The sequence below is a fragment of the Seriola lalandi genome, unplaced genomic scaffold (assembly GCF_002814215.2).
Source record: "Seriola lalandi dorsalis isolate HSWRI2012SDOR001 ecotype SW California unplaced genomic scaffold, Sedor1 jcf7180002054972, whole genome shotgun sequence".
Taxonomy (NCBI): Eukaryota; Metazoa; Chordata; class Actinopteri; order Carangiformes; family Carangidae; genus Seriola; species Seriola lalandi.
In genome coordinates, this window is record NW_019525660.1 from 5,403,261 (window position 1) to 5,428,509 (window position 25,249).

The window sequence follows — 25,249 nt, forward strand, 5'->3', positions numbered from 1 at the left end:
TACAAAGCAGGATTTGAGGTTATCAAGGTAACTTCAGGTTTAACTCTGGGTTTTCAGTCCTACAAGGGTGGTTCACTTCTTACCGGGGTAAATTACCATTGTAACTTATGCTGAACTCCTAAACTGCTCCAGTGCAGGTTAACTTCAAAGGATCAGATCAGAACCTGTCAACAGCCAAATTACTGACCAATCCGATACCTGGAGAAACTTATCATTCCTACAGGAACCTGACGGGATCATAAGACTTTACAATTAAGTGATGAATGATAATGAACAGTAGACATTTAAATCAGTCAAATTGTTTTGCTGTGTCCACTCTCTGTTTTAAAACACAGCATGCATGGAGAGTTTATCACAATAAATAAATATATCATAACTATTATAGCTTAATTTAATTTTAATTGAACAAACATTCTTTAATCCGATAGGATTCCTGACAATGTTTAACATGAGGAGACACTTTAATGATAACTGGAAATAAAAACTAAACCTCTGATGTCTTTGATTGGAAAAATGATCCACACACTGTTGGATATTTCCCATGTCTAGAAATTTGAGTTATACATTTTAAACATTTTAGTGAACTACTTCTCTTTTCATTCTTCTTTAACTTTTTTTTTCTGCATCACATGTTCATATTAGTTCATCAGACGAAAGAGTGAAAATACAGAGTAAGAAACTTGATAATTGATAATTCATACACTTATTTACAATATATCGTTTGCCTGACTTCAATAGAAATTATATTTAGAATTTTTTTTATTCTAGTTATGTTCACATAACTTATGTTCACATTTCACCTTGTTGAATATTACTTTTAGATGTCCCTATAACTGAATTTGCCTGCAGGCATAAGCATTTCTTCTCATATCATATTAAGTACTTTATTCATGGCTCTGATGACATATAGCTCATAATTAACAACTCCGCCTCTCTCACAAGAACACGCTCCTAGCTGGATCCAGGGTTAACTGAGCAAGTTGATAACCAACTTTGTAGTACAGGTTATCCAGGACGGTCAATGTTAGGTTCACTTAAGCCAGATAACGAAAGGTTACCCTGGGTATGTTGTACTTGCTTCACACTACTGGCCTTCGGTTCATTCCTAAAATATTTAGAACATCTACAGCTAAAACCAGTAAAACACACATGATTTAGCAAGCCCACAGTAATACAGGTAAAATATGTAACTCATTCAGTGAAAGTATGTTAAGAGTGTTATTAATCTTTCAGATGCCTGTTAAAGATTCATGCAGCAAAAGGGGCTTGAACTTCAACAGTGTAATAATGCTGACTCCAAGTCACTGCATGCAGCAGAGAGCATCTCTGATAAAGCCCCATGGTCAGCACTGCTGAACTGTTTTACACTAACTAATTTCCTGTCTGTTATGACCACTCCTGATTCAACTGTGCTTTCATTCTAAATTCAATCTTAACTGTAGTTGGATTAAATCTCACTGAATTTAATCTAAACAGTGGAAGCCCCACCCCCAAATAGTGTTTACACAAATACACTATACTTAGTACTAAAATGTGCTTAAGTGCAGTGTCAGATTTCTAATCACAATGAGAATAGGTGGTGATTTGCACTACTGTAGCCTACTGGGAGGAAGTGTGATGACTGAAATGAGTTAATGATGACAGAAGATGGCCACACTTAATGATCAATAGTAATTTTATTCACAGCACAGGCAAAAAGTAATTTCCCCCTGAAATTAATAAAAGTCTTAAAATGGAACAGTAATGGGTCAGAGCTGTCTGACAAACTGGATGAGGAATGTGGATGTGTGAGTTTGCCAGACACAGATCCTGGCTTGCGTGTTAGGAGCTGAGACTTTGGTAGATGAATAAAACTTTGTGTTAACATGTCTTCACCGCAGACACAGTCTGCAGCAGCTGAAAGAATTTGTAAAAACTTTAAAAAGGTTCTTCATGTTTCACACAGGCAGCAAGTCTTCAGTTTTTCTTAAATGTGAACGACCACATCAGTTTTTACTTAGGGAGGCTGTGTGAACCAGGGGGAGGATGTTTAGTCACTAAAGTTTATCTCTGTGATATTTTCTAAACAGGATGCTAAACAGGATTTGGTATATTTGGTTATATTGTGAAATTTTGTCAATTACGTGTCCCACTTCTATTGTGAAAAATCATTCCAGGAAAGAGGAACTGCACTATATGTTAGAGTATTCCTGCATATGTTCACAACATTAGTATTGGGGGAGTGCAGGGTCACAGGGGGCTAACACTTAACAAGCTGCTGATGATCAGTCAATGCCGCCAAACGTAATGTCTTGTTTTTTATTTCCGTAAGAGTTAAACACAAAATATGTGATCTGCTTAAAGGCTCCTGTGAGTAATGGAAGTAACGAGCAATAAAACAAATTACTTTTGCTGTTGATTAATTAGTAAAGCAATGTAATTGCAGAGAGTAATATAATGAATAATCAATTACAGCACTGTCAATTTTATGGTTTGTATTTTTTCATCACCTGTTTGCTGTATGACACATCCAGCTGCAGCTTACTGTGTATTTATTCATGCATACACATTACTTGGTTATTATAAACTTAGTGTTGTTACCAACTTTGTTAGTTTTTATTTAATACATTGCAAAGCAAAGTGACTTTCAGAACAGGGCTGTAGTGATGCTCCTGTAGTTCTCTCTGGTGGTGGAACCTAACATAGACACAGTTAATGCCTTCAGTGACACTCCTGTCTGTCCTTTCTGTCTCTGACTCACTGTTGCAGCCTTAATTTGTGGCTGTGTCAGACTAATACCAAACTTTTCTTTCTCTCTGCCTGCCTCTTCTTCTTTTTCTTCCTGCTGTTTCAGACACAGGGAGATGGACAGCTTGTTGTTACTGTACTCATGCCTCAGAGGCATTGCTGCTCAAAAAACGGATGGAAAGGAGCCTGTTGTTCATGTTCTTTCATATGTTTGTAAGACATGTGTGATTAGACACCGATTGGACTTTGATAGAAACTGGGCAGTTGATACTTCAGTATGGCCCTACCGTGCACAAACTTGTGTTATATTAGTCGTCACTGGTCCCTGCTCTATCCCATCCCTGATCAGACTGTGAGTCGGAGTGATACTGCATCTTATGGCTGTCTTCTGGTGTCTCTGAGCTGGGGCTGTAATTAATGGAAGAAGTTGACATGATAATTATCAGTTTTATTATATTGTTATCATCTCTCTCTCTTTCTCTCTCTCTGTCTCTGTGTGTGTGTGTGTGTGTGTGTGTGTGTGTGTGTGTGTGTGTGTGTGTTGTGGGAAGGTGGGGAGCTTCATTCTTTACTGCTGCTGTGTTTCAACAAGTTTTGACATTTAAGGAAAAGTGTGGTCGTTTAATGTGTCATTGTGACTGAGATGAAATGATGAGTCTGAGTTTAAAAACTGTCTTTATCTAAGAAGACAAAGTGACCCATCTCAACTAGACTTCTAAATTTACAGCTTTGTTTTCTTTTATGTAGCCATGCAAGTGTTACTCCAGTCAAAGGCCTTTGTTTTTCTACAAACAGGATAATTCATGCCTGCCACAATGTTCTTCCAAAATGCTGTTTGTTGGATGTGAGTGCTCCTTTGGTTTGTCATAGTGGGGATGAAACAAAGTGGTTCAGGTGTTTTTAGTTTTATGTGTTAGATTTAAACCCTTGTCTGGAGAGTGCATGGGTGCATGAGGCAATACTGATGAAAATGCATTGCCTCTCTAATGCTGTTATTCCAGTTCATTATCTTTGCTAACTTGGAATTTGTTTAGTGTGCTGACTGCCAATTCACTATCATAATCACATCCATGTTGCTTATCTGTCACTACCAGCCTACACTGTGAGCATACAACTGTTTGTGTTCATTTGAATGCACATTTTCACAAATACTAAAAACATTTTTAATATTACATGTTTCAATTGTTGAGATGCTGCATCACAGACTAACTGTTCATGAGATGCACAGCTACAGCTCCATGAACGGCTCCCACTAAAGAGACAGCTCACAGACAGAAGGATTCACTCCACAGGGCCCTATTCCACTGAAGCTTGGCTGTAATTTTCCTCTTCACATGGTAAATGGGACTGCATTTATTTATAGCTGTTATCCTCTCATGGTACCTCACACTCACCCACGACACACGTTTGAACCGCCAGCCCTGCTCCAACTCCTGAACTGCTGCCTACATGCTAAGACTAACAGAGCATTTCTCTCCGTAGAGTCCACCATCATGGATTTTCTCCAATCCACCACTGGAATTTTATTTCTGTCTCCATCATGGTCATCTAGCACTACCCCCAGCACTCCCCCACCTCTCCTCCTCTCCTCCCCCTCTTCCTGCTTTTGTTAGCCAAGTACCCAGAGTTCCTCTCTGTTGTGTGCACATCTGTGTCATTCTCCAGTCTTGTTTTCCTCGCCCTCCTCCTTGACCCCCAGACCTCCCCATATGGAAGACCCCATTCTGATAGAAACAACCTTGATACTTCTACTCAGCTTCAAGTGAGGGGGGAGGTCCTCTAGCATTGTTTTGTACTGCAGGTGAAGAAGTGATATTTTATTTAACTTTGCGAGACCAGTTGTGGCTTGAAAGAGAATCAATGCCAACATGCACTAAGCCAAAAGGAAGAAATATTTTGCCTTTAGTATAAAAATCACCCTCCAGATTTACTCTTTGTACTGTTTCAAACTTCTGAATTAATTTTTCACCTCCTTGCCTTTTTCAGTCTCCTTCACAGAGCCTCTAAGTTACTGTGTGTGCACCTCACCTGGCATATCAGCTGGTAGGTGAATAATAATCACCCTCGGATTCAATCACTGTGTCTTTCCTCACTGTGAGTTCCACAGGCCTGTTTTTATGAGTACTGATCATTTAGTTTCCACCCTGTTTTCTCACCTCCATTGAAAAGTTATTTCTTTTGTCTGTCAGTAAAATAACTTCCAATCCAAGCTGTCATTTAAAAAGACACACAATGTGTGTGTCTCTCCTGTGGCTGTAGGTATTTTCAGATCTGGGATAATTGTCTAAATCATTTTATCCAGGCTGAGTCTTCTGAGCGGCAGTAGAGCTGCAGACAAGGGCAACTGAGGTGAAATTAAGATTTAAATGTCCTCTCTTAGCACCAGTCCTCTCAGTCACTGATCAAGATGTCTCTTAATCTGTAAACTTGTTCAACATGAGTTTAAAATGTTTCAAAGCAGAACCCTGACAGACTCTTTTCACACATTACTGTTGAAAAACCATGACTGCTCACCTTTGTTTACCAACCACTGGAGAGTCTTTTTTATCAGTATCAGTACCTTCAGTAATTGAATTTTATATTCACAATAGAACAAATGACTGTAATGAGTGTAATGTGATCGGTACTGGTACCCTCAGATCTACTAAGCTGTTAAGCATCTTTCAGCTCATTTACCCACAACTTTTCTGTTTTAGTTCAACCTTGTAGCTCTCAGAGAAACAGCTGTAAAAGCCTCTGTCCACTACCTGCTCAGCAGCAAACAGCAGACAGACACAGTCAGAGAGCGGCTGGTGACTTACATAGTGGCGCATTTGGCAGGTAAAGAGACAGATATTTCCCTCAGGGCTGGTGGAGACCAAAAAAAGTTAAATGAGAGGGAATACTGGACCCCAGGTGGTCAGAATTATGTCTGTTTTCCTGTCATTGAGAGTGTGCTGTGTGCATGTGTGTTCTGGGACTGGGGTCACTTCACCAACCTGAGTATTTGTGGATATGAATCAGGTCTCTAGCGTGGCTGTTCATTCATTCAAAAAACATGTTGCCTCTGAACATGATCCAGCCATAGATAAAATTTCCTACGAAATGTAATTGGGAAAGCAGATTACTTGTATATGAAAGTAACTTTTAAGAGAAAGGATTGGTTTTGAAACCAGGTTTTTAGGGTCTTTAAAGATTGTCCCTGACCACAGCTAAAGAATTTAAATTTCACTCTTGTAAGTTTTTTTGGTCTGAAGAGTTTTATTACCCATGATAGTGTAAATGCTGCCTCTGAAGCTGCCTGAGAAGAAAATACATTTTGTGGGACAACAATGGATCACTGCGGTATTTGGATAACAGCAGAGAAAATATAAGATATTGAACAGTGATACTAAACTGAATCAGCAGGTTCTGCCAAAACCCCAATAAGTATACAAGAGTTAATACAGGGACCATAACATGTCCAGTGCAATAGCTTCTCAATGAATTTAACATTGACTGAGCAAATTCTGCATTTGAGTCACTTGTACAGAGAACTACAGGTTATCACAATATGATCGGACAACAGAAATTCAGTGTGTTTTCTCCTCCCTTCCCTAACCTTTGACCTATGTGTTTATGAGAGATCTTCTTTCATAAACACAGAGACCCAACATAACTTTGACAGGTTTCTATCACAACAACATCCTCTCCTCGTTGTTCGGTCAGATGAGGACACCACGATGGCCACTGATGATAGTCTCTGCTACAAGGTCCATAATTTTCCTGTCAGAGAGCTCTGCTGATAACAAGGAAGACGGACAGTCAATGTGTTTGTGTCGTAGAGCTATTACTGCTGGAAGGTCAAACTAGCTCATAGCTCCTGTTTTCAATGCTCTTGTGTTTGATGTCCGCCCAAATTCAATTTTAAGGGTGTTACACATCTTATTTCAACATTAATTTGATGTTAACACATTCATTTTGATACATTACCTTTACTATTAGTAAAGTTCAGAGTAGAAGGGACTGCTGTCCCTGGAGAATTAATTGCTTCAGAACTTAAAACTGATCTCAACCTACAAGTTAGCAGCCTTTTCAGGCAATGGTAGGCAGAATATGTGCTAACAATGTGTGTGATCATACTTTGTTTGACTACATGTAGTATCTGCCCACAGCACACATCTGAGTCATTCATTCTAACTTTGCTTCTGCTTGTTGCAGTTTAAGGGCCTCAGGTGAGTGGCACCAGCAGCTGTAATCCTTACGTACTCTGTGTACATTTTTTCAAAATGATTTTTTTTTTACCTTTACAAATTGAAAATAAAATGATGGCAACAGGGGATCCTGTCTTACTTTGTGGCTGCGTCAACTCACTAATGTTATGAGTCTAGATTCAAGAGCACAGGAAATAAAGGAGGAGTTTGGTGCTGTGATGCCCAATATTGACACTGCAGATGTAGAGCACTGATGAATATCCCATAATGATGGATCATCATGGAATTTATGTGGAGCCTGTTCTGCAAGAGTTTGATCTAATGAACAGAGGAATGAATTTCAATTTGGCAGGAATAGGTTTTTTAATTGTTTATTGTAGCAGCTTGGTTTGGTCTTGTTGCTATATTGTTAGTAGTTAGGCAACTGTTGTTATGATGATGATTCTAAATGAGGAAATCTGTTGCTTTTACTGCATGTTTCTCTGGGATATTCAATAGCTGGCTGTTGTTGGTTGGTCTTTGAAATGCATGTGGTAGGCTCAGAGTTTCATTGTGGTGTCGTGTCTTAACTTTAGCGCTAAAATACACAAATCAATCTCTCTCTCTCTCTCTCTCTCTCTCTGTCTCAATATTGCTTGCTCACTCATTCAATGAGTAGACATATGTGTGTGTGTGAAACCTAAAGGTAGCGGACAGGCGGTTTTTGTGCATACTATGAAATATAGTACTGCCGGTGCCACTGCCTCAGGGGATCTGAAGGAGAGTGAAAATATTTCTTAAAAGTAGTCCACCTCTGCTTCACTGACCTCAGTCATTGTTTGAGGAGCTTTATACATCATAAAATCAGACCTTATTTTTTTTATTCTTCATTGTCTTCAAAGAGAGTTCAGGTTATTGTGTGTACTTCATTACTTTTATAAAATAAAAGGTAATTCATGCAGTAACCTACAGCTTCTTTAAGTTGTAGTATTTTCAAATTTATGTTTATATTTATTATGATTTCTGCAAAATACTGAGACACAGGACTGCAAAGATAATGTACAGGTCTTTTCACTGTTTTAAGGCTTTTGTAACAGTGACCATGCCCCTTGGTTATCTGACTCTGTGATATTAGCTTATCTAAGTAAGCTGTAAACTTATGTGTCAACAACCCAGTGTGTCCACTTTGCTAGGTCTTCCTCTTCCTTCCCCCTGAGATTAAAGGGCTTGCCCTAAGGTTCTCACAAAGACCATTACAATTTTCCATAATCTTTGTGAAATAAAATACACTGACCCTTTCTTTTTAAAGGATGTAGAAAGTAGCACTCTTGTTCTAGATGTACAGTTTTTACTTCATTTTAGATTACTTCAGAAACTCATACCTATCTATGCATTTTCAATGAATATCGTCTAAACTCGGTTGTCTTAAAAAAAATAGGAACAAGTCTCAGACTTTCCAGCAGCTGGATCTCGATGCAGTGGTGCTTGGAGTTAAATGTTGATTAGCTCACAATGACAGTGCTAACTTGCTGATGTTTAGCAGGTATAATGTTTACCATGGTCACCATCTTAGTTTAGTATGTTAGCATGCTAAGATTTGGTCATTAACACTAAGCACAGCATCCATTTGAGTCTGATGGAAATGTCATTAGTTTGCTGGTATAAGTGTTGGACACATTCAAACTGACCTGATGATGGCACCAGAGTAAAAGTCTGTCAGTAAAAAGTTTTTTGGTTGTCTATCCAATAGTTCAATGGGTGGACTAATAGACCCTCATGACCATCCCCAGAGTTGTGCGGCTAGCATGTATGGTAAGAGTAACAGTATGTTGTTGTTTCTTGTTGCTCCCACAAAAAAAAAACAGTATGTAGTTAATACCGGATACTTAATGATATTAACAAGTCAATCAGTGTATAGAGTATATCCCTGTTTTCTGATGTTGATGAGGCCAGCATCTTTCCATTTCCTCCTCTCTTCTTCCCTCTTCCTCGCTCACTGTTATGTTAGGTCCACCTGTCACTATTTTTCTCATTCTTTCAATCTGACTGTAGAAACCTCCACTGATTTTTAGTGACTTTGGTCTTTTTATCTCAGACAGATGGTGTGACAGGAGGAGAGAGATTTTAAAAACACATTATTACTGCAAGCAGAGATACAGTGAGACAAGACCTCTCTCATATTCTATTTTGTGTGAGATGAATTATTTCATCTCTGTGTTTAAACTAATAAAACATTGGGTGTGTCATAAGTGGTGTCATAACATCCAAGGTTATATTTGTAGCAGAGGTGCAGCCAAATCCGAAACCTTTCCCTGTCTAATTAAGCCTGACCATTACCAACCCTCCCCTGTGCTGCTCAGGTAGAGGTTCTTACATAAGCCCTGCCGCTTCTGACTGGGCTTTAAATCTATTTGGACGGTGCTGTCATTTCATCTACGTTCCTTCATCCTCTGTTTCTTCTAATCTATATTTATTTTGCCAACCTAACAGGCAGCAGATGACAGCATGGCAGTGTGCATGCCAACTTAGATGATTCTCGACTGGCCCTTTGTCAACAAGTGTGTAACACCTATGCTTTTTAAAGCTCGTTCTTATTGACAAGATATTTTTTTGTGGATTTCATAATGAAGATAATAACTGCCTACAGCCTGATGGTGTCTTTCTAATTTTAAACCCCCACATGCAGAGAATTTAATGATGCATGTGCTGTATGGATAATTCCCTCCTTTATATGTGAAGGAACATTATTCCAGTTAATTAACCTATTTTTCTAACATCTTTGTTTTCTGCTGGTGTCGTTTCAGGAGTGGGTTATTGCCCTATAAATAGAGGTTTCAGTATATTTTCAAATTAAAATGCACAGGTTTATTCAAAGCCTCATTGAATAAGCTATTTAAATGTTAATTTGCTAGCGTGGTACTCTGATTGCACTATGATGTTTTAAAAAAAACTTTAATGGTGTCATGCAATCAGTGTCTTCATCATCATAATTGGTCTGGTCATAGATGAAGAGCTGGGCTTGATCTGTGACCAGCTGCATGGCCAGGAAAGTGTTCATTAGCAAAAGAGTCTCTGCTCTGCAAAAAACAGTTGTTTCTCAGAAGAGCAGTTACAGTCCTGTCAACCTCAGTGAAGAACGAACCAGACAGCTTGATGAATGGGATAACAGTAGGTGGCCGGCTGAAACCGTCTATCCATGTGTGACTGATGAGAGGTTTAATGATTCTTTTGTCTGGAAAACACATAGACTAAACTGATGTTTTAATGAGAATTTTTAAATGAATGAATGAACGAATTCATTGATAAGATAGATGACTCTTAAAATGTTTTTATTTACATGTTCTAAGAGGTGAAAAAACCATGTGAAGAATACAGACAATCAGTCATGTGTGTTTCACAGCTCACACACTGCTGTGGCCACTCACTGATTCAGTAAATTGAAGAGATATTGCTATAACCTGCAGCTCATAGCCTGTTAAGTGTCTGAGATAGTAGAGGCAGCTACAGATCAGGTGGATTTGCTGTTGTTCATCCTCTGGAGAGGAATGGTAAGACTTATAGTCAGAGCAGAATGAGGAGCTCTGTGCTTTTATAGACACATACTATACAAATATAGAGGCTGCATAAGAACTTTAAAGCTGCACTAATCAAATACTTTATAGCAACATGTTGCTCATTGTAATGAACTCTGAGAATTATCACGTGTCTCTGCTGTTCCCCCCTGCTCTACAGTGTTTTAGCGTGTTTTACCTCATTTACCTTGGTTGCAGACTTGCAGCTTTAATGTTTTGGTTCACTTGCACCTCTGTCACCAGCGTTGTTTTCAACACACTGTCCACTACCTGCTCAGTAGCAAACAGCAGACAGACACAGTCAGAGAGCAGCTGGTGAACACAGTGGAGCATTTAGCAGCTGAAAAGACAGATATTTCCCCCAGGAGCTATTGGAGACCAAAAACACAGCTAAAAGAGAAGGAATATTGGAATTTAGATTTATCAGGAGGACACATAACTCAATATGAATCATCATGTTGCTCTGTAACTGCTGGATGAAACAATCTGCTGTTTGATCACATGTTCAACATAGCAACTTAATAACATGATAACATGTAATTTTTATGTTAACTGCTTATTCCACTGATCTCAGGCCATATCTAAAATATCTCATATTTTACTGTTTCTCTTAAGAGCCTCTCTTCTGATTGGCTGATTGTTTTCTGAGTGATGCACAGCCAGGTCAATCTCAGGTTAGGTATTGTAGCCTACTGTTGTATCTTGGTAAAACTCACCGGTAACTGAGATGGTCTTTTGAATTGAAATTAACTTAACAGATGATCAAATTCAGACTAAAATGTATTATATGTATGTGTGTGTGTATATATATATATATATATATATATATATATATACACACCAGAGCCAGAGCCTTAGGCCTGGTTCTGTTGCAGAACTGCCGGATCATCTGTCGGTACCAGGGTCACCATCTGCAGTGATGCAGTCTCAAGGTACATTGCATGCGTAACAGATCTCACTCTGAGTGTGTGTTGAGGCCAGGGGAGCATGCCAGGCCACAGAATCCAAGACCATGTAGGACATTAGGGAGGTAAGTGATTGGGCAGTGGGGACAGACAGAGTGGAATATGTCGAGTGGCTTACCAGGAGAATGAGAAGGAGCAGTCTACCCGTCTGTCACTACCAGACCGTTTGGAGATTTGATTGGGACTGCAGATTAGAGATCGGTGGCAAGATTAAGGTGGGTGCATAGAAAGAATGCATACTGGCAGTGGCGTGACAGTGGAATATGGGGAAATGATTGTGTAAATGTGTGTTGCCTGGGCAGCAGCTACAGAGACAAAGCCATCAAGCAGTTTATCCTGTTTTTAGAGCTCCAACTCCAGGTGGTGGATATCATCCCTGTAACTGTGAGTAAGCAAGTTTGCAGTCCATGCACACAGCCATAATAGCTGATTTCAGTCCATGTGGAACTCATAAAACAGCATGAAAAGTATTCCAACAATCGGTAGAAAAATACTGTTAAAAAGATTATAAACTGAAAAGATAGTGTGAGAGGCAGACATTAGAGTCCTTAATAGGGATCATATAAAAATATAGCAGATTTCAGGTAATTTTATGGGGCCTCATGTAGAAACACTGCATACGCACAAAAAAGTTGTGTACACCATCTTTCAGTCTCACAGTTGGATGTATCAAGAGTGAAAGGAACGGGAGAATCTATGTCCCTCCATGCCAGCTTCATGGCAGGTGTGCACAAAAAGCATGGAAATCTCACTTTATAAAATATGGGACCTTTAAAGTCAATGCTCTGATATTTTATTTGCAATCTGAATGGAATATTGATTTGACACACTCAAGGATGAGTGAAGCAGCTGTAATTCATAGTCTGGTATGGATCACTGTATAACTCGACCAAATATCTCACATACAGTTATGTTCATAATAATAGCAGTGTGTTTAAAAAGGTGAGTAAACCTCAAAATTCTTCAAATAAATTGTATTTTAATGAACACAAATGCATTGGGGACACTGCACATTCTATTTCAAAGCAAGAAAATTGGAAAAAGTATTTGAATTTGATAATATTTTACAGAAAGTCAAGAAATATAATGTTCAAAAAAATAGCAGTGTTGACATCTTTCTTTACAAACTCAAAAATGAACTGTATAAACTAAGAAATGCTTGAAGATTCGACTTTGCTGAGAATCATAAACTAATATTTAGTTGCATAACCACGGTTTCTGATAACTGCTTCACATCTGTGGTACATGGAGTCGACCAGCTTCTGGCACCGATCAACAGGTATTGCAGGACAATTGTACTACGTTCCACAATTCCTCTGCATTTCTTGGTTTTGCCTCATGAACAGCATTTTTTATGTCAGCCCACAAGTTTTCTATGGGATTAAGGTCCGGGGATTGTGCTGGCCACTCCATTACTTGAATTCTGTTTGTCTGGAACCATGATTTTGCTCGCTTGCTGGTGTGTTTGGGGTCATTGTCTTGTTGAAACACCCATTTCAAGGGCATTTCCTCTTCAGCATACGGCAACATGACTTCTTCCAGTATTCTGATGTACTCAAACTGATCCATGATCCCTGGTATGCGATAAATAGGACCAATACCATAGTACGAGAAACATCCCCATATCATGATGCTAGCACCACCATGCCTCACCGTCTTCACTGTGTACTGTGGCTTGAATTCAGTGTTTGCAGGACGTCTGACAAACTGTCTGTGGCCCTTAGATCCAAAAAGAACAATCTTACTCTCATCAGTCCACAAAATATTACGCCATTTCTTTTTAGGCCAGTCAATGTGTTCTTTGGCAAATTGTAACGGCTTCAACACATTCCTTTAACAATGGGACTTTGCGGGGGCTACTTGCTGGTAGCTTGGCTTCACATAGACGTCGTCTGATTGTTACAGTACTCACAGGCAATCTTAGATCTTCTTTGATCCTCCTGGAGCTGATCATTGGCTGAGCCTTTGCCATTTTGGTTATTCTCAGATCCATTCGAATAGTCGTTTTTCTTTTTCTTCCTCGCCTTTCTGGTTTTGGCTGCCATTTTAAAGCGTTTGATATCATTTTAGCTGAACAGCCTATCATTTTCTGCACTTCTTTATAGGTTTTCCCCTCTTTTATTAATTTCTTAATCAAAGAACGCTCTTCTTCTGAACAGTGTCTTGAACGACCCATTTTACTCTGTTTTTCAAGGACAAATGCACACCCAGCATATGCAGCGTGGGCCACCTGTTTAACACCTATTTTTTTCACATAATCAATGACCTCACTAATTGAACTCGGCACTGCTATTTTTTTGAACACGCCCCTTTCAGTAAATGATTCAGTTTCACAGAATCAGCAGCATGCACGTCATGTCTGTTGGGTTTCTATACCTTTACTAAACCTTCTAGAAACTTACTTGCAGTGTAGAAGTTGAAATTCTAACAAAAACAGTGATTTATCTTGCTAGTGATGTGGGACTGCTATTATTTTGAACACAACTGTATACACTCACTCACTACTGAGGCCACATCTTCCTGAGTTCATACAGGCAATGGAATAAACTTACTTTCAGACTCCCCCTGCTGTTGTGCAGAGCTCACACTGAGGGGAATCCTGCGGCTAGATTGTTGTTCCAGGTTATTATAAGTGTCTTTGGCAGGTCTATAGAGACCAGAGGTGGGCCATCAGGATGAGGAAGTGATATCTCTTCTTACATCTCAGAACTACGTTCTGTCCCATAGAATTTGATATTGCCTGTTTGTATCAGCATGTAATTTACTGCCCTCTTGTGGTGGCATTAGGCTATTGTCTCTGAAAACTAGCTTAACTACCAACCATTGCACCTATAATTTCTGTTATATTTGTGGCTGTGTCCCATTGAGAGGGGAGCACCATTTTTTGGATGTTTGGAACATTGAGGTTCCTGGGATCTTTGACTAGTAGCTAGCTATAGCCAGTGAGTTTGACTGAGCTTCTACCAGAAACTGTACTTGCACATTGGAAGACAATACTGTTGAAGTAATTTTCTAAAGTGTTAAGAGGCAGCTGTATCAAGTAAATGTGATTTATTATCTCTGCATGGCTATATGTAAGAGTCACCGCCAGGCTGTAAATAAAGATGGATGTGGCCTCCCTGACGTCACTCATAGGTTTCTGAAGAGCAGTTTTGAAGCTCAGAATTGGCTGCTCCTCTGTCGCCATCTTGGCAGTGCCTGACTCCACCTACATCCCGGCTAATCTAAAAATGGGCAAAGAGATGGAGCAAGTGTGGAACCGAGACTTCGCTGCATGCTGGTTTGTTATCATCACAGTGATTATTATTGGTTTTAGTAGGATAATTCTGTAACTTTTCTACCCTGTCATGTATGAAAAACTGGATGAAACAGTGGATGACCTTTAGAGAACTTTTATGTGATAATGTTCAAATTTGAATAGTTATCATTATAAGATATTGACATATATCTTTCTCTCTGGTGCTCAGATCTTAAATAAACAGAAATAAACCTATTAGCAGCTTTTACAGCCACATGTAACAACCAGTAAAACATCTGGAGATGTCGGAGTGTCCCACAGAGCTGAAGCTATGGTGAGTGTGTTATTAAAGAGTGTGAGTGGGATATTTGGTTTTTGCTGATTGCTGCTGCACAGGGGCTTATGTCGGCAAGATGTATTTATGTTGGATGTTATACAGCAGATGTTAATTTTGGACCGGCCTGTGTGTGGCTTATTTTGAAGCAGACCTGCGAGAATAAGACAGCTGAAAGCCAAGTTTTGAAGTTGAAATGGAGAACTCTCAAAGAGTGCAGTTATGTGGAAATGTGCCACAATATTCGATTTGATGTATTGATCAGCAGACACAGAGGACATAATGTTTCTGTGCACTGACTGCTCGGAGCGCCTAAGAAATCCTGAGAAATTTTTTTCTTTGTCTGTGTGTATGTCTGTAGAATTCTCTAAGTCCCTTTTGAAGAGAGCAGGAAGTGGATTCAATGTAGTGAAGTGATAAAGAATAAGCTAAGTGTATGGATTTGACTTTGTGACCTCTCATGAGCTCAGGGATTCTCAGGCAGTGCCCTCAGCTGTCTTCTGATCCAGACTCATAAATCTTAGGGTGACTCTGCTATCACCTTCAGAACCCCTTTTGTCTTGAGACAGCTTGTTGAAGTCCTCGTCATCTTTTAAAGTCTCTGAGAGAAAAACCTTTACTGGTTTTTTGCTCTTTTGTTGAAACTCAGCACTGACAGGAATTCCTGGACAATCCTGCTCCTATTGTGCTTTTTCTAAATCTTTCAATGCATCAAGTTCAATTGAGTTTTCCCAAGGTTTTTTGAAAATCACTGGGGTTGGGGTAGATGAGGCAGGCAGATAAGGAAAATTTAAATACAACAGTAAGTATTAATCTAACCCAATCATATTTTTAATTTGCAGTATTTTTTCAGGACCATCACTGAAAGGAATGGTGCTCCTAACACTTCTTTAGGAGCCCTCTCCCTAATTAGAAAGACTTTTCTTGGCCTTTGGAAATAATTTTGACCTGAACTTTAAATGACAGAGTTTATTATGGTTCCCAAAAGGAAGCCATATTCATTTTTATTCAGGTCTTCACTTTGCAGCTGAGCATTGACATTTCTTGAAGGTTGAATTTTGGCATAAACCACCTGGTTTGTTCTGTGCTCTGACAATGTCTGTAAAAAAATAGCTTGAGTGTTACAGGACCCAGATGATTTTACCACTCTACATTTGACATCAGAGCCAAAGATTCATAAGAAATCTGATTGGATAAGAAGGCTTGGCTAAAGTGGGGTTCATATTTACTTGCAGATGGGAGTGTGGTATCAATCTCAACATCAGATTCACTGCAAGAAAGGAAATTAATGTATTTCACAAAATGTCAGAATTTTCCTTTGAAGGATTTATAAACCAAACTGTGTCCTTAAATGTTTTATTCGTGTCAGAGCGACACATCAGTCCAGTACAATTCAAATAAATCTTTCTAACTATATCAGACAAATACACTAGGTGAAATAATCTCACCACAATTCCATTTCAACACATCCTCACATGCTAAAACAGGAAGGCCTCTATATTAAGTACACTGACTTGCATACAGTCCTTGTCCTGTGGGGTGTCCTAAGATCCTCAGCTTTGTAAGTGTGGCACTTCAAAGCCAGATATAGCTTCCTGTGCAGCAGCACAGACGGCTTTGGTCATTCATAACACTGCTGCAGTAAAAATGAGAGTATTGGGGAGGGCATTTTTATGATGGATGCACCTTAGTTTTACAGAGTATCACTGTACTTCTCTTCAGTTGTAATTTTTGGCTCAACCACAACAGTGGGGCCAGCCCTATAACTTTAACTGTCCTCTGTTGTTTCTTTTACAGTCAATGTCTGGATGATGAGAGGCCTGTCAGGTAAGCTTATCCATTCATCCATCCATCATCATCATCTCTTGAACTTCAGCTACTGTTCTGACTGTTTATCAGGAGTTAAACACTGTCCACACCAAGAGCAATAACTATATAGATAACTATAGCAATAATGATGTGAACAATAAGGTTTTGTAAACAGTGGTGCCAAGCATGCACTGCATGCACCAGCTGTGTCTGAGAAAAACACAAAACACTTAGCACTGATTCTGAGGGTGAGTCTGCCTGCATCCCACGTGTTCATATTGTTAGTGTCTTTATGAATTGTGTTTGTTTTATCAGTCGGGGTGGATTTAAAAAACATCAGTGATGACTCTCTCATCCACAATGGTGAACATGACGTATTAAAAGGATATTTTGGCTTATTTGACATCAGGTTGTGTGAGGTCAGTAGATATGGATGGAGAAGTACATACAAGTACTGGCACAGAAGTTGAGTGATGTACTGCTGTTGACTTGGTCAGCCACTTAAAAAGTGCCACCGAAAAAAGTCATATCGGTTGAAGTGTACACTTTATTATGAATATTTCCACTGCTTTATGTTGCCATAAAAACAGCCCTTTCCTTTGGAACTACATTTTCTCAACCATTGAACTACCATGTTGTGGTTGTGCACCCAAGATGCAGACTGTATTATGCTGCAGATCAGCTGTTTTTGAGTCAGAAAGAGCTAAGCTCAAGTGTATCCACCCGAGCTGCTTCAGCCCTAACCTGCTCCTGCTGTCCCACAAGGTAAGCAGCTTGCATGGTAGTATAGTAAGTACCTCTGTCGGTCAGGGAGCGTGCTTACCTTGTGGGACATCACTGGGTAACAGGCTGGCAGACAGCTGTGATCCACTGTGTTGACCCACTGACGTTATTAGTAAATAGCAGAACACACATTCTACCTGTCTGGCAACTCATATGTATTGTGATTGGTTGTCAGTGTTTCGATCATTCATCAAAATGCTCTGAAAGTGATCCCAATGATATTATTCGCCATTGTCATTGTAGTTGTAGTGTGAGATGTATGTGTCAGGACAATTTTTAAAACTATATGTATATAGTGATCTTTATAGTTATTGTTGTCTGTGTGGACGACGTTTTATACAACACCTGTGACTGCTCTGCTCTCGTCCTCTCTCTGTCCTCACAGCCACTGACAGTTTCAGCACAGAGCCCACCCCCCTCTGGCCGAGGAAAGCCTGCAATGAGTCACGTCTGCAGTGGGAGGTGGAGATCTGTGGAGAGGACTTCAAGCGCGACATGGCTCACATAGATCCACAGTACTGGTGTAACCTCACACACTTCATCAGGTACGAGCCAAAGTGGAGTTCATCGCTCACAGCAGAAATGTTAGCAGCAGTTTGCAGCTTCATGATACAGGTCAAAACTGCACTGCACATTGCGTTGAATTCCACTAATATTCGGAACACAGAAGAGTAAGGTTACTTCAAAGAAGGACTGAGGCGTGGATAAAATTATTATCAGGAACAGCTTGTCTTCTGTCTGGTTGCACAAGCTGCAGGCTTCACTGCACTGTTAGTTCATGAGGTAAAAAACAGCTGTGCAACACCTGGCAAGCCTTATCCTAAGATACAAAACTAATGTGGGGAGAACTGGTGAGAAGTTATTGAAGATAAACTGTGCTGACTGACAGAATATCTAACTTTAAAACCAGCCTGTTTAGCCTGTAGTCTTCCTTTACACTTTTGAAAAGTCCTGCAGCTCTGGCTTGCTGGCAGATCAGTGGGGTTACAGACAACAATCAGCTGCTGTTCTGTTGATACTGAAGAAGACCCCTGAACCTGATAGATAGATAGATAGATAGATAGATAGACAGACAGACAGACAGACAGACAGACAGACAGATAGACAGTCTCTTTGTGTTTGTGTCTGACATGCTGCTGCCCCAGCAGACTGCAGCAAAAAAGAGTACACTAGTCACCAACGACTGATAAAACATTCGCAGCATTTCACTGCAGACGTCAAGGACCTGAGCCTCCTGAGGAAAAAGAGCCAGCTTTGCCCCTTCAGGTAGATGGCATCTGTATTCATGGGCAGTCCAAGTGCACACCTAGGTATTTATAAGTGTGCACCACCTCAATGTCCTTTCCTCAAATGTTTACTGGCTGAAGGCTGGGTGTAGACCTACGAAAGTCCATGACCATCTCCTTGGTCTTGGAGGTGTTCAGAAGGAGGCGGTTCTTGTCGCTCCATTCACTGAAGGCCATCGTCAGATCCCTGTACTCCACTACAATAGCTGTGTCATCCGAGTATTTCTGGATGTGGCAGGACTCACAGTTGTATTTAAAATCCGCCATATAAAGGGTGAACAGGAAAGGAGCCAGAACAGTCCCCTGTGGACCCCCAGTGCTGCTTGAGGGCTTAAGTTAAAGATCCTCTGGAGAGGCTCAGCCAGCTGGGCTACACAGTCCCTTAACAGCCTCGGACACACACCACCCGGGCCTGTTGCCATTCCAGGATGTAGCCTCTTGAGCCACACCCATACCTCCTCCGCTGTAAAGGACAGGAGACTTGACCCCAGTGTGGAGGGAGTTGCAGCTGCAATGTCAGGTTGTGGAGGAGATGCCGTAGGAGAAGCTGCAGCTGAAACAGTGGGAGAGAAAAACAGGTGAGGCTGTGTCAAACCTGTTGTAGAACAGGTTGAACTCATTGGCCTTGTCTACATTACATGGTGTTGCCTGGCTGTTCTTCTCTTTATAGCCTCATCCCCTTCCACACCTCTCTGGTGTTGTTGTGCTGCAACTTCCTCTCTACTTTCTTTTTGTAGTCCTCCTTCGCCTGCTTTAATCTCCTCTTCAGCTCATGTGCACACACCTGAGCTTCTCCCTGTCTCCATGTCTCCAAGGTCTCCTTTTTCTGGTTGAGGAGGGTCTTGATGTTACTGGTGATCCAGGGTTTGTTGTTTGGAAAGCAGTGTACAGTCCTTGCTGGTATTACAGTGTCCATACAGAAGTTAATATAGTCTGTGGAACATTCAACCATTCTATCAAGGTCAGGGTCCTTGCTTTTATTATTTTCCTGTGACTCCAACAGGACATTCTGATCTCTGCACTCAAAACAGTCTTTTAGACACTCACTGGCCTCCGGGGTCCAGTTCCTGAATGAGCAGGTGATTGCAGCCTGCCTCAGTACACAGGGCTTGTAGGAAGGCTGAAGAAAAAACAGATTATGATCTGATCTGCCAAGTGCTGGTAGAGCTGAAGAAGTATAGGCATCCTTGACATTTGCATACAACAGATCAAGTGTCTTATTTTCCCTTGTGGGACAGTCAACATATTGAGTGAAGCCAGTCAAATGAGAGTAAAATCCCCTGATATTGCAGTGAATGCATCAGGGTGCTGGGTGTGTACTCTCGCAACAGTCTCGTGAACTAGTCTTGTGACTGCAGGCTCTGCTCTTGGTTGAATGTAAACCACAATGGCGACGATGTGTGAGAACTCCCTCAGTACATAGTACGGTCTAAGACCGACTGCCAACAGTTCAATATCCCAACAGCATATCTTCTCTATCACTGTTATATGACTGGGGTTGCAGCATCTATTGTTCACAAGCAGAACCAGTCCTCCACCTTTATTTTTTCCATTTGCTCTGTCCGTCTGTCCGCTCGTACTGCAGTGAAGCTGGATAAATCCACACAACGGTCAGGAGTGTTGTCAGTTAACCACGTCTCTGTGAAACACGAGACTACACTCATGATATGCTCGCTGGTTCTTCACAAGTGCCTCCAGTTCATCACACTTGTTAGCCAGGGAGTTGACATTTCCCATGAGGATCAGTGGTAGAAAAGGTTTATATCTCCATCTCCTAGCCTTTAGCTTAGCCCCGGCTCTGCATCCACAGTATGACTTCTTCAGCTCAGCCGGTATGGGATGTTTAACTCCATATCTGGTAAACTTTAAATTAATTTTCCCGAAATGGATACTCAGCAGAAACACACTTTCCTACTTCTTGTTGTTATGCCTAAGGACATCTCAGTGGAAATCACTGGTTGTTTCTTAAAATAGGTTCTGGTGTTCTCTGCCATAAAATGGTTTCCTGATAATTCAGACTTTAGAAAAGCACCACCCCACAGAGAGCCCGTCAATTCCTCCTGCTGACTCAGAATGAGGTGCTGATATTGAGAATAGCAGACAATTTCCTCAACACACAGGGTTAAATGGAAGTGTCTCCTCAGATCAGTTTTCCAGTGCAGTTTTAATTTGACAGTGATCAAAGTACAACTGTGCTATCAAAAGATGAATTGCTACAGAGCAAATCTGTTATTTTGTGTAACATTTTGTGTAAAGCTATGAATGATAACAGGTATCTGGACCCTGAAAAGCTTATTCTAAGCACTTATCTCTGTTACTCCTCTTTTCTCAAGTGCTGTTGTCTTCCTGTCTGAGGGTTTTCTATATCTGTAGCTTTAGTTAAGGGGGTGTCAGTCCTGCATGGTGGCACTTTCCAGACAGATAGGTTGATAGAAAACTGTAATATCTGTCAGTCCCCTGCAGTTGATCAGATGACTGTGGCTGGGCTGAGAACAGTTGGGGGGTAGCTGTTTTCAAGAAGCCTGCAAGCCTGGACCACTCATCTGTATCTATCTTTACTTAGCGTTCACCTCATTCTTACCTTTCACCTTTGGCCTCTCACCTTCATCTGTTTTCCTTGGACTGCAGAGCCACAAGCAGAGGTAGAGAGCCACAAGACTGCTTTATTGCACCATAATATTCACAGGGGAGATTAAAACCAGTGTCAATAACCATCTGAGTACTGATTTACTGGAAAACTTCAGTGATTCTGGGAAGACGAACCACTGGCTTTACCCATCGGTCATGCACTCACTCTGTTTTTCTGTCATCATAGTTTTTTCCAGGAAAGTTTGTCATTGAACTGAGCTTAATGCTGCTTTCCAACAACACTCTGTTTCATACGAATTCATACATACTCACATTCACAAAGTTTTTTTTTCAGTGACTATAAAGTGAAGAAGAGGTGAAATGTGAGATAAAGTTAACCACATCAAGAAGCCAGATGGTTGACTTCAGGCATGATGATCAGTGTAAACATCTGGGAGGAGTGTCAAGAACTGACTCCTGCATTTAGACAAAGATCGACTGCTTTTCTAAGTGACACGGAATCAAGAATCATTTGACAAAAACTATAAACATCATAAGACATGCTCTGCTATGGGTGTGAATATGAAGCTACTCGGGAGGGGGGTGGAGAAGATGATGGATGTTACCGATGTCTTCTTCATTTAGCTTCAATCAGTGTTTCATGTCAGGAATATTATTTAGTTTATTGATATTTTACATTAGTTTCCAGAGAGATAGAGTTTATATTCAGTGCTTTTGTTGGTGTAAACATTATTGTTGCTGCTTTAGAAACTATTTATTTATTTAAAAAAAATAATAATGAGAACCAATATGAGTATCAATAAAGAGCCAAATAAGCTGTACTGATGAGATAAGATAAATATAACATTATATAGCTACATTTCATGATAGCACCCACACTTTTCTCATCGCTGCAACCTCAACATAAGCCCTCCAGAAACATAGGGAAAACCCTGTATTCACACTCAGCATGTGAACATTTGACTTGTCAGATGGAGCCCTGGATGCATGGGTCATGGAGTCAATCTGTTGACTGTGAGGTTAGCTAGCACGATGATGGAGGAAGACCGGAACAGTACATGCACACTTCAATATTTGTTTATTTATTGCATGTCATACCGTCATCGCAATATTGAACAGTGTCATTGCACATCGCAGATTTTCCTGATATCGTGCTGGCCTAGTCTGAAGTCATGTGACTGGAGTTAACAGCTCTGTTAGCTGGGCTCTGTGTGAGATCTGGTAAGGTTCACAATAAATATTCATTATAGAAATCTTGCCAAAACAAGAGTGATAAAAATGATCCAGACTTCTTTTTTTAAAGATAGATGACATGTTGTTTCTGAACATGGGTGCAAATGTTGTTCAGTGTCACTTTCACTTGAAAAAGTGAAAAAAATAGGTATTGGTATAAGTAGTGTTTTTTACCTGAGTTCAGGATGGGTAGTGTAATATCTCTGATGTAATGAAGTTTAGGGAAAGGGATTGTAAAGAGTCAAAACCTCTTTTAATCAGAATTTGCTCTGTCAGCAATGACTTACATTGGTGAGAGAATGTATCAGCAGAGAACTGTTTCAGCATGACATGCCTCTTCAGGAACTCTGCCTCCATGAGTTCACGTTTTCCATCTGGGTGTTTAGTGTCCAATGCTTCATTTACACGTCTGTGGAGGATATACTGACTTTATCAGCAGCAGTTTACTTTGGAGTCTGGAGGACAGTGATAAGAAGAGAGAGTGAGAGAGGAAGGGACAGAGTGTGGAGAGAGGAATGAGGTTGGAACCAGCAGTGGGCCCTGCAGAGATTGTTTGAAATGAGCTGGTACCAGCTTCTCAGAGCCTGTGTGTACAGTGTGTGTACAGACCGCTCACAGGCTGTGTGTGAGTCTGTATATTCATTTATACACTTAAATTATTTACCTCTAATAACATATTGATTTTCTGCCTTGCTGTCTCATGAATAGTGGACCTTGTAATAATATATATTCACTGTTAGGAATCATGGTCAATCCCTGTGTGGCCCAGATGCTGCTCTGAAGATCATCAGACGTTGTCTTAGTGACATCTAATTGACCATTTATATCAACAAGCTTCATTTTAATTGGATGACGTGCTCCATATGACTGGTGAGGGATGGTAACCAACAGTTTGCCTCGTGTTCTGTCTGAAAACACAGGAAGGTTCAACACAGTTTAAATGCACAGTATGTAACTTCCACTAGGGGTTTCTCAATCAAAACAATAAGAGAAGACGGCATTGGGTGACATCACTAAATAGTGTGGGATCAAGGATGTTGTTGTCTTCGCCACCATTACCGTACCACTGAGAAAAACAACCAGACCTGCGAAGACATGTTGGCTCAATGGATGTATTGGCTCTCAACTGCAGACATGAGCACAGTACTGCGGCGCAGCAATTGACATCATGAGCATGACAAATTAGACTTATTTTCCATGGTTTAGCCACAGTATAGTGCCACCCACTGGCGTAGCAATGCCATTGCATTATCAAATCTATTTATCAGGTTAAATTTAATTATCGGAGCAACAGAAAATGGCATACTTTTCCCAGTGATTTCTTTCTCTCCATAAAAACGGACCAGGAGATTAAAACCGGTAAACAAATAAAGCAGTTTCACTTTTAAAAAAATTCAGTGATTTACCAATGCGCTTCGGCGGACAGGGAGTAGCTGGAAACTGAGACTGCTTGCCTTTGTTTCTTTAATCAATTATGAACCAGATGTTCAACAGGCTTTTTACCAGCAGCCGAATTATCCGCAACGGTGCCATCCTCTCAATAACAAACCGACCAGGGGATTCAAATTGGTAAAAATAAATAAATAAATAAAACAGTTGAACTTTAGTTGAACTAAAAAAAATCTGATTTGCCGACACCCTTTGGTGGATACGGGGCGGGACTTCTCCAGCGGCTAGGAGCTGAGCTGCCTAACATTTGCCTGGCTTTTTTCTCTGATAACTTAAGATCCAGACGTCCAATGACTAAAATCCTTAATCTGGTTAAAATTTATGGTTGAAAGCAACCAAGGTATAAAAAGTGTATGTGGCTTAAAACTAGATAAAAGTCCATTTTGAGCTTCTGGCAGGCAACCTCAAAACCACCCCATGCACATAGGGGATATGATGTCATTGACAGTGGACCAAATGACACGGAGCATTACTGTATTAAAATTTGGTATTTCTCTATGTTTGTGAAGTACTAGAAATATTTGGGAAAATGTAAGCATACAACTCAAAAAATAAATAACATAGGTCTAGTGATTTTTATACATTTTAATGTGGAAAAGTTACATATTATAACTTTAACAGCATGTTGATGGTTCATGCTCATTTCACTGCACGACTTATATCCTGTTCTGTACAGACATTAGATTTGCTGTAAAGCAAACCACTCTTTAAATGAACCTGAATTAGCAACCTCAATTTTTTTTTCTTTCAGCCTTACTAGATTACTTACTTACTACATTATCCAAGCTCTCTCCGCCATCCAAACACGGTCATTTCCTCATATTTAACATTGTTCAACTTACAACTTATCTAGTAGAACAATTAACAGAAAAAATAAACAAACAAACTCCTGCTGGTTTCATAATATGCTACTGTTGATTCTGACTTCAGATTCGACAGGAAGCTTTATTCTGCAAAACACTCCTCTTATCATATGTATGTAATCCCCTTTTTTGCATAAACAAAACACCTCTTGTAATGAGGATTTCTCTGCAGCAGGTTCATCTGTGTTTCAGTAGCCTACCTGTTCAGCACCACAGACAGCGCACAGACAGGTTGATGGCCGAGACCCTG

General features: G+C 40.2%; 1 protein-coding gene across 2 annotated transcripts in view; it reads left to right on the forward strand.

The window, feature by feature from the left end:
* LOC111648223 (receptor activity-modifying protein 3) overlaps window positions 1-25,249 on the forward strand; it is a 34,106-nt gene that overhangs the window by 3,845 nt on the left and 5,012 nt on the right. For both annotated transcript variants that reach the window (XM_087171742.1, XM_023398049.2), the window contains exons 2-3: window positions 16,785-16,814; window positions 17,965-18,124. In XM_087171742.1, coding sequence (XP_087027868.1) covers window positions 16,785-16,814; window positions 17,965-18,124 — 190 coding nt within the window. The remainder of the gene's footprint in view (window positions 1-16,784; window positions 16,815-17,964; window positions 18,125-25,249) is intronic.